Source organism: Mytilus edulis, chromosome 4 (genome assembly GCF_963676685.1).
Source record: "Mytilus edulis chromosome 4, xbMytEdul2.2, whole genome shotgun sequence".
Classification (NCBI taxonomy): domain Eukaryota; kingdom Metazoa; phylum Mollusca; class Bivalvia; order Mytilida; family Mytilidae; genus Mytilus; species Mytilus edulis.
Window position 1 is genome coordinate 32,139,720 of NC_092347.1, and position 14,311 is coordinate 32,154,030.

Consider the following 14,311-nt stretch of genomic DNA (forward strand, 5'->3'; position numbering starts at 1 on the left):
TCAAAAGCTATTATCTAGAAGGAAATTTTGTAAAAATATATTTCCAGTTTTCCATATGTTACTTATATATGAACTTTTTTGTTTCAGTTAAGATTACATAGTCTGCAGTTAAAGTTCTTACTGTAAAACATTTATTAGATTCATAAAGTAGGCAAGACACTGGGTTCTGTGGAACCCTTATGATTTTTTTAAATATGGTTGTAAATTTATATCAATGACTTTTTTAAAATTTTCTTATAAAGCTATATATAGTAGAACCTTAGTAATAAATATTAAAACTCTACAACCATATATACATCACTCGTTTTTTCATTTTTTTTTTTATATATTAGTATTCTCATTCTTGAAAATTGACCTAATAATGCATTCTTATGGATATTTAAAAAAAAATAATTTTGCAGAGATGGTCACTCGGTGGAAATGATTCGTTACCAGACTCTAGAAGGTAAAATAGAGAAGATCACCGTCTCTGGTAAGGAACAACAGGTCAAGGACACCAAGAAAGAGAGACCACTTGAATGTCATTCTGGATACATAATAGAATTACATATACCACGCTTTGATGTAAGTCTGGATACAGAATTCTATATCGCATATGTATTTATACCATGAAAAAAAAGTCTACATACAAACAGAATTCAATATACCATGTTCTTATATTAGTCTCTTTACAATATTTTATATACAGCTATACAATGTTTTATGTCTGGCTACTGTTAGTATAAGGTATAAAGATATATAAAATGTTTCTGTTACATAGGCATTACTGTCATATTGGCAGATATATGCAAGAGCTAAATTCCTGATATGAAAAATATTGGTCTTAACATATTATTTCCTGTTTTCTGAAGTTATCTTTTCTATACATGTGCTTTGTGCATGAAAAATCACAGTAGAATTGACCTAGTGTTTACATAGGTTATGAAAGTAGTTCAGCAACATGGTCAGGGTTTCCGCTGGCGGTCGCCATTTTCGCAATTTGCGAAAAAATAATAATTGTGGCGATTAAAATTCATCATTGGCGAAAGAATTTGGCGAAAGAAATATATATAAAGATTTATTTTCAGCCATCTTGTTTATTTACTTATTTCGGGTTTCTCGAACTTTACCAGATCAGACAATACTCGGAATTCACCTTGAACTCGTTAAGGGATTTGACAGAAAATCAATAATCAGCTGATTGCATTTATAGCTATCGACATCAAAGGACTTATTAATAAAGGTGTTAATTGTATTATATGACAAAATGATATGGTTCAATGGCGTCCGTCACATGTCACAAAAGGGATTTATTATAACAACTTTGCGACGCACGTGTTTGAAGCAAAATTTTGACGCTTCCTCGCGATGATCCTTCTTTTAATTATAGTCAAGAAAAAAAACTGTTGTTATGCCGAAAAAGGTTCAAAAGCAAGAAAGGTCTCTGATTTTGAACATTATCATTTAACTTTGATATAGATAATTGATTTGAGTGGGTACGTCAGTCGTTTCAGTGACACACGTGTTTCATGCATAGTTTTACTCGTTTACGATGGTTTAGAAAAGAAAACTGTCCTTATGAAGAAATCTATTCAAACGGTTCAATGTAATGACTACACATTACACAAGGGATCAATTCCAAGTGATAAAATTTTTTGTTTTGTTGTAAAAACCTCTTCTTATTGAGGGGGGACTGGAAAAAAAAGGAATATTTTAAAAGAAAAATATATTTGTGTTACTTGGCGAAAAAAATAATAAAGTGGCGAAAAATATATTGTTTTGGCGAAAGAGGTGGCGAAAAAAATAATTGACTCAGGGGAAACCCTGAACATGGTTAATTGAAAATGTAAACCAAGGACAAAAATTCTAATCGGCCAATCACATTCAAGAACCATAGATAGGAAAATCATATAAAAGATATACCTAATTGTCAATAAATTAGTATTGTCTACAATCGAAACTGTTTTCTTTTTTATTAGCTGTTTGAGATCCATCAGAATGGCCGAGTTATATACTCTTGGGAACTACAGGGACCGTTTATACAAATAGCTGTCACAGCCAATGATCCAGGGAATATAATGATCTCTTCAAATCATTATGTCGTAAGTACACACAATATAGATAAATACATATTTTCCCTACAAAATATACCCTATACAAATATTTCACTGTCCATTTAAGAATTTTAATTTCCAAAATTTAATGGAGTACAATTGAGAGGAATTTTCATCATAATATTTTGTTCATGAAATCTTTTAACTGGAATATAAATTGATGAATTATGGTTCAAATTGTTGTGAAAAGCAATGATGAGATTTTAGATATTGTCAAATTACCAGAAAAACAAAAACAAAAAACTAAATAGACAAAATTCTTAGTCTTTAATAAATTCATTGAATACTCAATTTAGAAGGTATATTTCTATAGATATGTAAATTTTGATGGTGTCAAAATTGTTTTGATTCCTAGGATTTTCAAGATAGGTCATCTCAAACAGAAACAAGTTGCTGTGAAATGAGCCTTCCATCATGTAAGTTTTATTCATCTTTTTTATCCTGATTCCCTAAAGAAGTGGTGTTTTTCATTAAAAATCAGGACTGTGTTAAAACTGGATACAGTCTCAGTCATTTGTTAAATGTTCAATAGACATTCCTTTCCCAGTGATATGAAAGTTATCTGTATTTTACCGTTGGAATTACAAAGCAAGGCCAAAATAATAATTTTCCATACTAGAAAAAAAATATCACCTTAATTTTATGTCAGTGAATGCCTTATTTCGTCATGTCTAAGTGAAGTTTTCTTCTTTCTTCATTTTCACAACATGCCTAGCATAGTTCATTAATTTTCAACCATTTGTCATATTCAGCATTAAATAATTTAGTCCAATTGTGAAATACTTTGCAGAAAGGGTTCTTCATTAATTTTCAATTTATAGATGAAAGCAAGTTTATGCATCTTTTATAAATTATAAGATCTTTTGGAAAAGATCAGTCATAAGATCTTAGTTTATAATACACTTAATATAATAAATTTTGTTCCCTAGAACAGACAATTATATTTGTTATTTCAAATCTGTTGCCTTTTCCTGTACATTTGTAAGAGTATAAAATCTTTTGAGGGGTTGGTATGCAAAATATTTGAAAATCCTGCCATTACAAAGTATACCCTCTAAATTACATTTTTTGTCTTTGATGCCATTTGAAACTCCTTATTTCTAATTGATTGTTTATCTACTGTCCCTCTCATTTGTATAGGCAGGAATGATTTGGAGATTGACAATAAGGGGATAATGATAGATTTTAAAAACATTCACATGTACATTTAATTTGAATTGAATGCGAATCGAATTCACTAATCGCGTTCACATGCTCTTCCTTTTTAATTTGAATTGATTCTAATTGGCTAATTCGCATTATCCATTTTTTTTTAGTGCGTTTTTGTTAAAACAAACTAAAAGCTAACGCCGTTCAGACAGTAAAGTAAATTTGACGTGCATTGAAATTCTAATTAGAATTAAAGTTAGGATGTTCAATGCTTCGAATGCGAATTAAACTAATTCGAATTAGTTAATATCAGGCTATTATTTGAACTTGGAATTATTTTTAATTATGGAATTTGCATAATTTTTTGTGGTTGAAATTTTTAATAAATTCCATGTTTATTTGGTATTATAATGTTTCGAGTAGTTCATGACACTTTTCTTACAATGTATTTTGCATAGATAGTGTTGTATGTGGCACATTACATTCTATTGAAAATGTACTATATTCTTTGTAAAAAAAAATGTTGTGTGCAGCACAGAACATTTGAGTACAGAATAAACATGGAATGTATTAAAACTTTCAAGAACAAGAAATTATGCAAATTCCATAATTAATAATAATAATTCCAAGTTCAAATAATAGCTTGTTTAATGATGGAATTCACATTACATGTGAACTCAGCATAAAACATGACCTTTTCTATCAATTCCAGGTGTGGAGAGGAAGTTGACATCAGAATTTCTGAGAGCTAGTAATTTTATGTTTGCAGAAGCCAAGGATTTTTCTGGTAAATATTAGATATAAAACTTTTGAAAAATCATCTTTTACAGAAAGTTCATGTTTGTGTATTACATAGATGTAGCATTTGTTTTATTGAAATATTGTGACTGAATTTGAAATTAGATTTTTTTTCTATATTTTATGTTATGTGCATTTATTAGTTCCAGTCAAAGTTAAATCCAATTGAAAGGTTTTTACAATTTTGATACACATCAATTCATTTTTGTTTTACATGTAAATCTTATAACATTTTGGAAACTTAAAATCATTTTAGTAAATTTAACCATCTACCATCAATACTCAACTAACCTCTTACTGTAAATTCAGAAATTATTGCAAGTTTTGTTTGAATAAGAAAAATACAACTCCTTGAGCTATGATATCTGATACTAGTGTGTATGTACCTCTTCTTAAAATTGCAACAAAAAAACTTGCATTTTTGTTTGTTTTTTGTTTATTACATAAATTACTGCACAAAATAGTTTCTAAATCTACAGTACATTATTCAAATATTATTGACAGGTTGTTTAGGCTGTATTTTACCAGAAGGTGTGACAGAAAAAGATCTGACAAACCCTTCACATCAGATACTGAACAACAATAGACTTCTAATGCCCTTATGTATGACAAAAAGTAAGTATTAAAATGAAATAAAGGTCGTAAAATGTCTATAAAAAAAACAGCATACATTTTAAAGAAAACAGGATTTGATTGGTTGACTTACATATTTATTTTGTATTTAAGATAAAAGGTTTTTATACGACCACAAAAATTAAAAAAATGTTGGTCGTATATTGGTATCACGTTGTCGTTGTCAGCATTGTCTGAAGACAGATTGTTTCCGGATAATAAACAAATATTTAAGTTACAAAAAAATAATTCATACAGACTTCGTCCCCATTTACAGGTAATGCCTGCCTCATATTATAAGTTGATAGAAATCAATAAAATTTTAACACAATGTTTATAACCACAGAAGGAAGGTTAGAATTGATTTTGGAGGTTATGGTCCCAAAGGTTTAGGAATGAGGTGCCAAAAAGGGGCCCAAATAAGCATTTTTGTTGTTTTCTGTCAAACCACTTGTGTTTAAGTGTATAAATCTCTCTGAAATTATACCACAAGTTTCCATACTACAAAGGGATGGTTATGGGGGTTATGGCTCAAATAATTTAGCAATTGGGGACAAAAGAGGGGAAAAAACCAGGGTTTTTCTGGTTAAAGGACAATTTAGACAATTTAAAAGCAGTGTCAATGAGGTAATCCAATCGTAATCCAATTCTAAATTGATCTGCAGTCTTATAAAGCTGCGCTCTGCGGGGCATTTGGTTTTCTTATGCTATTATGTTGAAAAAGCAAGAAGGAGCTCATGTAAATGTGTTCAATTGGTAACTTAGGATTTAATTAAATTTCGAACAAATATACACATAGTAAATAAATAAAAATGTGAATGTAAATGTATTCTGAGTAAAATTATGAAAGAAAAATGGGGAATCAGATTGTAGACATTTTGTTTTTACTATACTTTTCCAAAATAAAGGCTATAGAACTTAATAACAGTTATGTGATTTGACCAAAACACTTAGACAATGTTTCTTATTTTTTTTAACACAGATAGATTTGCAGATGAATGGTACCTGCAGAAGATGATACACATGGTTAACAGTCAAGGGTTTCCAGTATCACATGACGACAAGAGTATGACCATAATAGGAATGGCATGTAATGGCTTCTTAGCACACTATCCCTATGTAAGTATAAACTATTTAAGAAATAATTCATGGGGGCTTGAATATATCGTCATTTTACCACGGGTTGGCCCTTTATGTCAAATATTGTACCCTGAGCGATAGCTAATAAGACAAATATGGGAATTCTTTTGGATTGAAGCGAATTAGCTGGAGACAAATATTTGCAGTTCCCATAAATAAATGCACTATAAAATTGGCGTAAAAGAACGGAGCAGTCTGAATTAGTGACATACTAAAACTATATACAATAACGTATTTAGATAGTTTTGGATGAATTTAAATGATAATTTACTTATACTGTCTTATTTGCATAAAAAAAATGACTTATACCACATTTAGCATCATTTGTTTACGTTTTCTTGAGGTGAAAATTTGCAATTTCACAAGCGTGTATTTTCCCATGAAATGCTTATATTCTAATCTAACGTCATCGTTCTATGACATCGGGAAGCTTATTCATGAAAAAAGCATATGATGTGGGAGTACGATCGGAACAGCTGAGGCAATATATTTATAATTTACCACGGGTGTGTACTCAAAGCATTGAAAGGATGTCATGTTAGAATGTCAAGTAATGCATTTCTGTAATATTTTTGACTGTGATGGTTAACAATGATATGATCAATACTCCTGATGTAGGATTAATGAAATCTGGTACGATTGCATATGAGAACACTTTCTTCAAGAGTATTAAAGGACAAGGATGTTTTTAAAAAACTACAGATTAACCATACAACCTTCAACATTGATCATAACACATGCCAAAAACATTTTTTTTTTTAACTCCCCCCCCCCCCCCCCCCCCCCCCAACAATTACAACATATACATGACATACATATATAATATATAAGATAAATACAATGTCATTATTATAAATACATCTTAATTGGAAATATTTTACATTTTCTATTGAAAAGATGAAGAAAAATAAAAAATAAAAAAATAAAGAAAGAAGGAAAAAAAAAAAAAATAACAAAAAAACCCAAGAGGATTATCCAGTTGCATCCCTATCTATATTTTAAATATCTTTAATTTATGTTGAAATTAAAGAGACATATTTCTTTTGTTACAGCCATCAACACAGATTAAGTACTTACATGACAATAATATTTTCTTCAAAATAGATTATAATTAAATAATTAAATAGTCATAAGTAATTATAACAACAACAAACAAAATAAGAAGACATTAGCTAGTATTCAATAAAACTTTTTCAAAAACATTCCATACATTGTCAAATTCAGCTATCTTTTCATTTTTTACAGCTATCATACTGTCTCTCTAATTTGTACATATCTTTCAGCTTTATTATCATTGCTTGCAATGAGAGATTCTTTTTAAAGCATCTAGAATTATACACATATTGTTTAATATAAAGAAAAATCATGTTGTATGGGTTATTGGGGAGTATCTTGGATAAGTCTCCAAAAAGAAAGTTTAATTTCATCATTGGGAGACTTATTCCACTGGAAAGGAACCAGTTATCAATATCCTGTAGAAAATTTTGTACAGTATTGCAATTCCAAAATATTCCAAAAACATAGGGTTAATAATTTCTGCTGGTATTAATTTGATGATACACAATTTTTAAAAAAAGGATGTAGAAAAGTCAACCTGTTTGCTGTACAGATTCTATGAACTTGATAGCTGAGTATTTTATCAATTTATGACACAAAATCATAATCTGAAAGTAATAATAAAAAAATTGACAATAGTAAACAGCACTTTTACTTCTGTTTTTCAAAACATAATTAGTTTTCAACATGGAGCCAAAAATTCTAAACTGACTACACGTTCAAGATGGTCCCTAGCATTGATTGTATATATTTTTTTAACATGTAATAGTATTTTGGTTTCCTTTATTGCAGATGCATATTCCAGACAATTTTCAAAGATATTTGCAGGTTACAAAAGACCAAATGGATGTAAATCTAGTAAGTTACAATATTATTAATATATACTTTTTAGTTTTAAAAAACAAGTAGATTTTATGTGAAGTAAAATGAAGGGCATTTCTGGCATTTATTAGCTCCCCTGGCCAAAGGGCCAAGTGAGCTTTTCGTCCGTCATTGTCATCGTCGCCCGTCGTTGTTAACTTTTACAAAAATCTTCTCCTCTGAAACTACTGGGCCAAACTAAACCATACTTGTCCACAATCATCATTGGGGTATCTTGTTTTAAAAATGTGTCCGGTGACCTGCCAAACCAACCAAGATGGCCGCCATGGCTAAAAATAGAACATAGGGGTAAAATGTATATTTTGGCTTATAACTCTAAAACCAAAGCATTTAGAGCAAATCTGACATGGAGTAAAATTGTTAATCAAGTCAACATCTATCTGCCCTGAAATGTTCAGATGAATTGGACGACCGGTTGTTGGGTTGCTGCCCCTGAATTAGTAATTTTAAGAAAATTTTACTGTTTTTGGTTATTATCTTGAATACTATTATAAAAAAAAGAGATAAACTGTAAACAGCAATAATGTTCAATTTTTAACAAGTTTTTACAAAATATTTTCCTCTGTAACTAAAGTTCATTACAGATAAAGAAAATTGCAAGTAGCAAGAATGTTTAGTAAAGTAAGATTTACAAACACATCACTATCACCAAAACACAATTTTGTCATGAATCCATCTGTGTCCTTTGTTTAATATGCACATAGACCAAGGTGAGCGACACAGGCCTTTTAGAGCCTCTAGTTTTCATGGGTATCAATTTTCATGGATTGAGGAAAACTTTTTTTGTGGATATTTGATTTTGTGGTTTTGCTGATTTCTGTGTTCAAAGCCTATAGAGGATTTGTAATTTGTTGAACATTTGAAATCGTGTTTCACCTGTACCCCACGAAACCAACCAAAATTGGTATCCAACAAATACGGTAATAATGAATCCACATTAGTTATTTATCAACCGTCTAATATCATTATCATCTGATATCATTCATTATCATATACTTAGACTAAATAGCATATGATTTTTATTGTATGATGATAACATTAAATTAACGTAAACTCCATATATTCGAATAGGTGCTTAGCAGGCTGATATGAAAAGTTTATCCCATGCTTCGATTGTTATCACATGCCATTCCATAACGTTATCGCATGGCATTCCGGTGATACTCAGTAAATTCCGGAAAATAAACCTCAATGCTACATTTTCAGTGACAAACATTACAAAATAGAAGTGTTCAAAACAATTAATTAGATACTGAAAAGTATATTGTTTAAAATAATAATAATATGCCATGTGGCTCTTGGGCTGATATTGAATCTAGGGCTGATAATAATGGCGATATGAAAAATGCCATGTAATAATCTGATATTATCATATACTTACCGTATGATAATAGCATTAAATTAACGTATATTTCATATTTTTTTCAATTAGTGCTTAGCGGGCTGATATGAAAAGTTTATCACGTGCTTCGATTGTTATCATATGCCTTTCCGTAACGTTATCACATGGCATTCCGGTGATACTCGGCAAATTCCGAAAAATACACCTCAATACTACGTTTTCAGTGAAAAACATTACAAGGTAGTGTACAAAACAATTATTTGGATACTGGAAAATATATTGTGTAAAATAATATAAAAAATAAAAAAATAAAAAAAATAAAATAAAATTATTTAATAAATGCATTTTTTAAAAGTTTCAAACATAATTTAGAAAGTTACTTTAAAAAAGGTTGACTTTTCCAAACAATGTTCATTATGTATATTGTTGATTTTTTTTTTTTTTTTGTCGATTCGTCCATGTTAAAATGGTTTTTTTTTCTCTGTTGAGGCATATGTTAGAAAGACTCATATCGAATGTACCAAAATTTGGGTCTGACGTCCCTGAACTTTTCACTCTTTGAACTTCTTTCCTAAAAGGATCATTATATGAATCTGTTATTTTTCTTTACTGTTGAAGCATATGATAAAAAGATCATAACATGTCATTTTTCATATCGCATGTATTATCAGCCCTCGATCAATATCAGCCCTCAGTCAATATCAGCCCTCGAGCCATGCGGCTCTTGGGCTGATATTGAACCTAGGGCTGATAATACATGTGATATGAAAAATGCCATGTAATAATCTGATATTATCATATACTTTGAGAAATTAACATATAATTTTTACAGTATGATAATAGCATTTAATTAACATGAATTAGCTAATATGAAAAATTTATCACATGCCTTTCCGTAACATTATCACATGGCATTCCGGCAAATTCCAGAAAATACACCTCAGTGGTACGTTTTCAGTGAAAAACATTACAAAGTAGGGTACAAAAAAATAATTTGGATACTTATATCATGTATATTGTGTAAAATGAAAAAAATACAACAACAAACAAATGATAAAATAAATGCATTTTTAAAAGTTTCAAACAAAATATAGAAAGTTACTTTAAAAAGGTTTACTTTCCCAACTTGACAGTGTTCATTATGTATATTGTTGGATTATTTTTCTTATCGTTCATATTAAAATATATACTGCTGATTTCTTCTCTGCATCGAGGAATATGCTAGAAAGATTTAATATTGAATTTACTACATTTGCGGTCTGACGTCCATGAACTTTTCACTCTTTAAACTTCTATATGAAAACCATGTAAAAGGATCAATAAATTAATCTTTTATTTTTCTCCATTATTGAAGCATATGATATAATTAGATAATTAAAATGTACATACTAAAGCTTTTTCAATGTTATGAACCATATGAACTGTGCAACCATGATTATGATTGCATGAAAAGAATTAATTGTAGTAAAAATTTCAAAAGGTTTTTCAAATTCCGTTGCTATGATTTTTGCCTTGAGGCATATATTTTGGAATTTAAACCATGCACAGGCAATGCTTGAAGAAGTTGTCAAGTTAAAATGATGATCGCATTTATGATTATTAACCAAAGGCTGGAAACATTCTTCTCTTTAATACAAAAGATGACAACAATTTCTTACTAAATACATTACTATACTGGGATGAATTTTCTTGTTTTGCAGATTGAGAAAGGTATGCATGAGATTATCAGAGTGTATGCTATGGATATGATGTTAGAACTGGGACTTCAGTACACATTCAATGGACAACTGCCTGCTCAAATAAGGAAATTATTTGTGGTAGGTGCTTCAACATCAACAGAAACTTTTTTTTATAAACATGAGTAATATACACTAATATATAAGGACATTTTTCCTTATTGTTCATATGGTAATTACAGTGGTCCAAATTAAAACGAGTGATATCGGGGAGGTGGTCAGGGATAAGTTGGTAACTACATTCTGTATTCAACTCCGCAAAACTCTTCAACCCTTATTCCTTAAACTTCACAGAAATCATGCTGACATGATGAAGTTGTACACCTGCTATTATGGAATTGTTGCAGAAATATTTTTCATTTTTCCAGACTCGAGAACTTACATTTGTCAATATTCAGCAAAATTTACAAATGGTGGTACAATGTACCAGTTTTTAGAAATCAGCTTGTATAATTTTTAACCCTGATCTTTGAAACTTCCAAGAAAAAGTGCATTCATGATGCATTGGTGCACTTGCCATATATTATCAAATTGTTGGAGAAATTTTCTTGAAATTGAGAATTTTTTTTTTTTTATCTACATTAAATTAGATTTTTTTTTAAATATTTTGCCTTTTTCCAGGCTTCAGAATTTAATGATATTATAGAAAATTTGTTTTGAAAGGTGGTAATAATTCTCGTTTTAACCCAGATCTTAAAATTGAGAAAGGAAATGGGGAATGTGTCAAAGCGATAACAACCTGACCATAGAGCAGACAACAGCCGAAGGCCACCAATGGGTCTTCAATGTAGCGAGAAACTCCCGCACCTGTAGGCGTCCTTCAGCTGGCCCCTTAAAAAATATGTAGACTAGTACAGTGAAAATGGACGTCATACTAAACTCTGAATTATACACAAGAAACTAAAATTAAAATTCATACAAGACTAACAAAGGCCAGAGGCTCCTGACTTGGGACAGGCGCAAAATTGCAACGAGGCTAAACATGTTTATGAGATTTCAACCCTCTCCTATACCTCTAGCCAATGTAGAAAAGTAAACGCTTGTTTGCTTGTATTTAGAAAACAAACAGTAGAGTATAGAAATTTGGATTTGCATCTATCTATTTAACTGTCAGTCTCACTAAGATTATAATGGTTTACTTTTATAAATTGTGACTTGGTACTCATACCACATCTTCTTATATGTATGATTTAACTATACATAGCTATGTATTAGGTCTGTGCAAAATGACTTTCTGTAGTAGAAGAGGATGTATATATAGAATGGAAAGCTAAGTAATCATTTAAATCTTTCTGACATATCTAAAATTTATGATTGTTATAACATTTTAGACTACTTTGGAACCCCTTATTTGTGATTCTGAAAAGTCAGCTTTGGTTGCTACAGAAAGTATTCTGATGGAAGGAAAACTTTTACATTTGTGTCAAGGTCACAAGGCTGCATACCAGTCAAGGGCAGACTTTGTAGAGTTATCTCCCATTGAATTTGGTGGCTACTCAAGATTCATCAGGGATTTAAAAATTGTAAAATCAGGTCTTGTTTCAATACCAGAGGATTTTTTCATGTCTATGCCTTATCTAATAAGAGCAGAGTTTTACGAAAATCTATTGGAGAAACTTCCAGATTCCATTGGAACATGTAAATTATTACAAAAATTGGATGTAGCTGACAATAACTTGAGTGACTTACCGGAAAGTCTTGTAAACTGTACAGAGCTTGACCGACTGGACATTGGTTGTAATGTAATGGAGGCTTTACCTAAAGTTGTGACAAAACTTAAATTGAAAAGACTTATGATGAACAATATGCTCCTGACATCATTACCAGAAAACATTGGTGATATGGAATCATTGGAAATGTTATATGCTAGCGGCAACTGTTTTACAAATCTACCGAAAAGTATTGGTAAGCTAAAAAATCTGATGGATCTGTCTCTTGGTGGGGTTCAGTGGTATGAACTTAAGGAAGGAATATATGTAAACAAGCAGATGTTTGAAGATTTCTTGTCCAGTTCTCGTATTGGTCCTTGGTTGGCTGCTCACAATGAGGTAGGTGTTATGTTTATAATTCAGTTTCTTTGTGATGCCTTTATTTGTTAAAAATTGCTTTTTGTCAAAATAAAATTTTATTGGAAATTCCAATTGGTTTGTGATAGTAACATTACAGGTATACCAATATTACTACACAAGATACACTTTTTATAGAAAATAAATGTCTCTATTCGGTTATGCTCAATGCCAAAATATAAAACAAAGTTGATTAAACCAAAAATGACAAAAGCAAAGCCAAATCTTGGCAATATTCAGACAAGTAATATATGAGAGGGGAGACATATCTTTATTAGACAGGATTTCAAAAATTTGATAGTCACAAACTTTATTAAAAGTCATATCTTAATTTTCATGCCAGTTCAGAAGCTACTAATAGCATGTATTCAATTTCTCCAATACAAGAAGTTCTAAATAAATAAAACATTGTCCTTGCTTAAATTTTGATGTCTTTCTTTTCCAATGTGCAAATTGACAGACAAGAATGGAAATTATGAAACATATTTTTTTCTAGAATTTATGCTCATTTGAAAATAGAATTGATAATTCGTGATTTTTCACTTTTCATCTTATTATGTTCATTATACCATAAAAAACATATTCACCAAGTTTTATTTCGATATGAAAAGTAATAAAGGAGAAAATTGGGAAAAATGAATTTTATTTTATCAAACTTCCTGACTTATGTGACGTAGTTTAAGTCTTTGAGCATGCCGGGAGTGAAATTAATCTCATTTAAGTCTTGTTCGTTAACCATCTAATAACGCTATTTAAAGCGCATCAACGACTTTTGGTGTAGCTATTAACCAACGAAAAGTAAGTGATAGCCATGTAACTTTTTAAATTAGATTGTAGGATTCATGTTTGGATTTTTTATACGAATTCTAGTAATTAAAGTAAATAATACAATACAACATTTTTATGATTTTTTTCTTCAAATACTTTAAACAAACATATGAAACTGACACGATCGATAGTGTATTAAAAAATACATGTTTGTATTCTGAACTTTTTTGCTTCATTCCAGAAAACATTTTCACTTGCTTGTACTGTGGAAATTAAATGTGTATTAATTTGTGACACTTAGTGAATGTTGAATGCGTAGTTGAACTCAAGGTAATTAAAAGATTATCATTATGTAATTCTAATCTTTTGATCTTCATTCAGTGACACATAGGCGTCACGGTTCAGCATTTCAGGTGTGAACAACATTTCGTATGAATGATATACAGGAGTCAGTTATAGTTATAGACACAGAAATGTAAGAAAAAGAATTAAAATGAATTTACGGGAGAAATAAGGTCGCACAATAACTGGATAGCTGTTGTATATTTTTATATATTTTGCATAAGCTCACTTTTAAATGAATTATGACTTCTGACTAGTTTTGTAACGATAAAATACTGAATTATTTTAATTGAATAAACTTATAAATAAAAATAGCCTTCTAAACAC

The 14,311-nt window shown here is 30.2% G+C and overlaps 1 protein-coding gene across 1 annotated transcript in view; it reads left to right on the forward strand.

Moving 5' to 3' along the window:
- The window catches only part of LOC139519466 (uncharacterized), an 84,996-nt gene that overhangs the window by 37,845 nt on the left and 32,840 nt on the right, over positions 1-14,311 (forward strand). Inside the window, exons 24-32 of the mRNA XM_071311570.1 lie at positions 402-564; positions 1,959-2,081; positions 2,449-2,509; positions 3,955-4,029; positions 4,545-4,655; positions 5,635-5,771; positions 7,641-7,706; positions 10,773-10,889; positions 12,140-12,856. Coding sequence (XP_071167671.1) covers positions 402-564; positions 1,959-2,081; positions 2,449-2,509; positions 3,955-4,029; positions 4,545-4,655; positions 5,635-5,771; positions 7,641-7,706; positions 10,773-10,889; positions 12,140-12,856 — 1,570 coding nt within the window. The remainder of the gene's footprint in view (positions 1-401; positions 565-1,958; positions 2,082-2,448; positions 2,510-3,954; positions 4,030-4,544; positions 4,656-5,634; positions 5,772-7,640; positions 7,707-10,772; positions 10,890-12,139; positions 12,857-14,311) is intronic.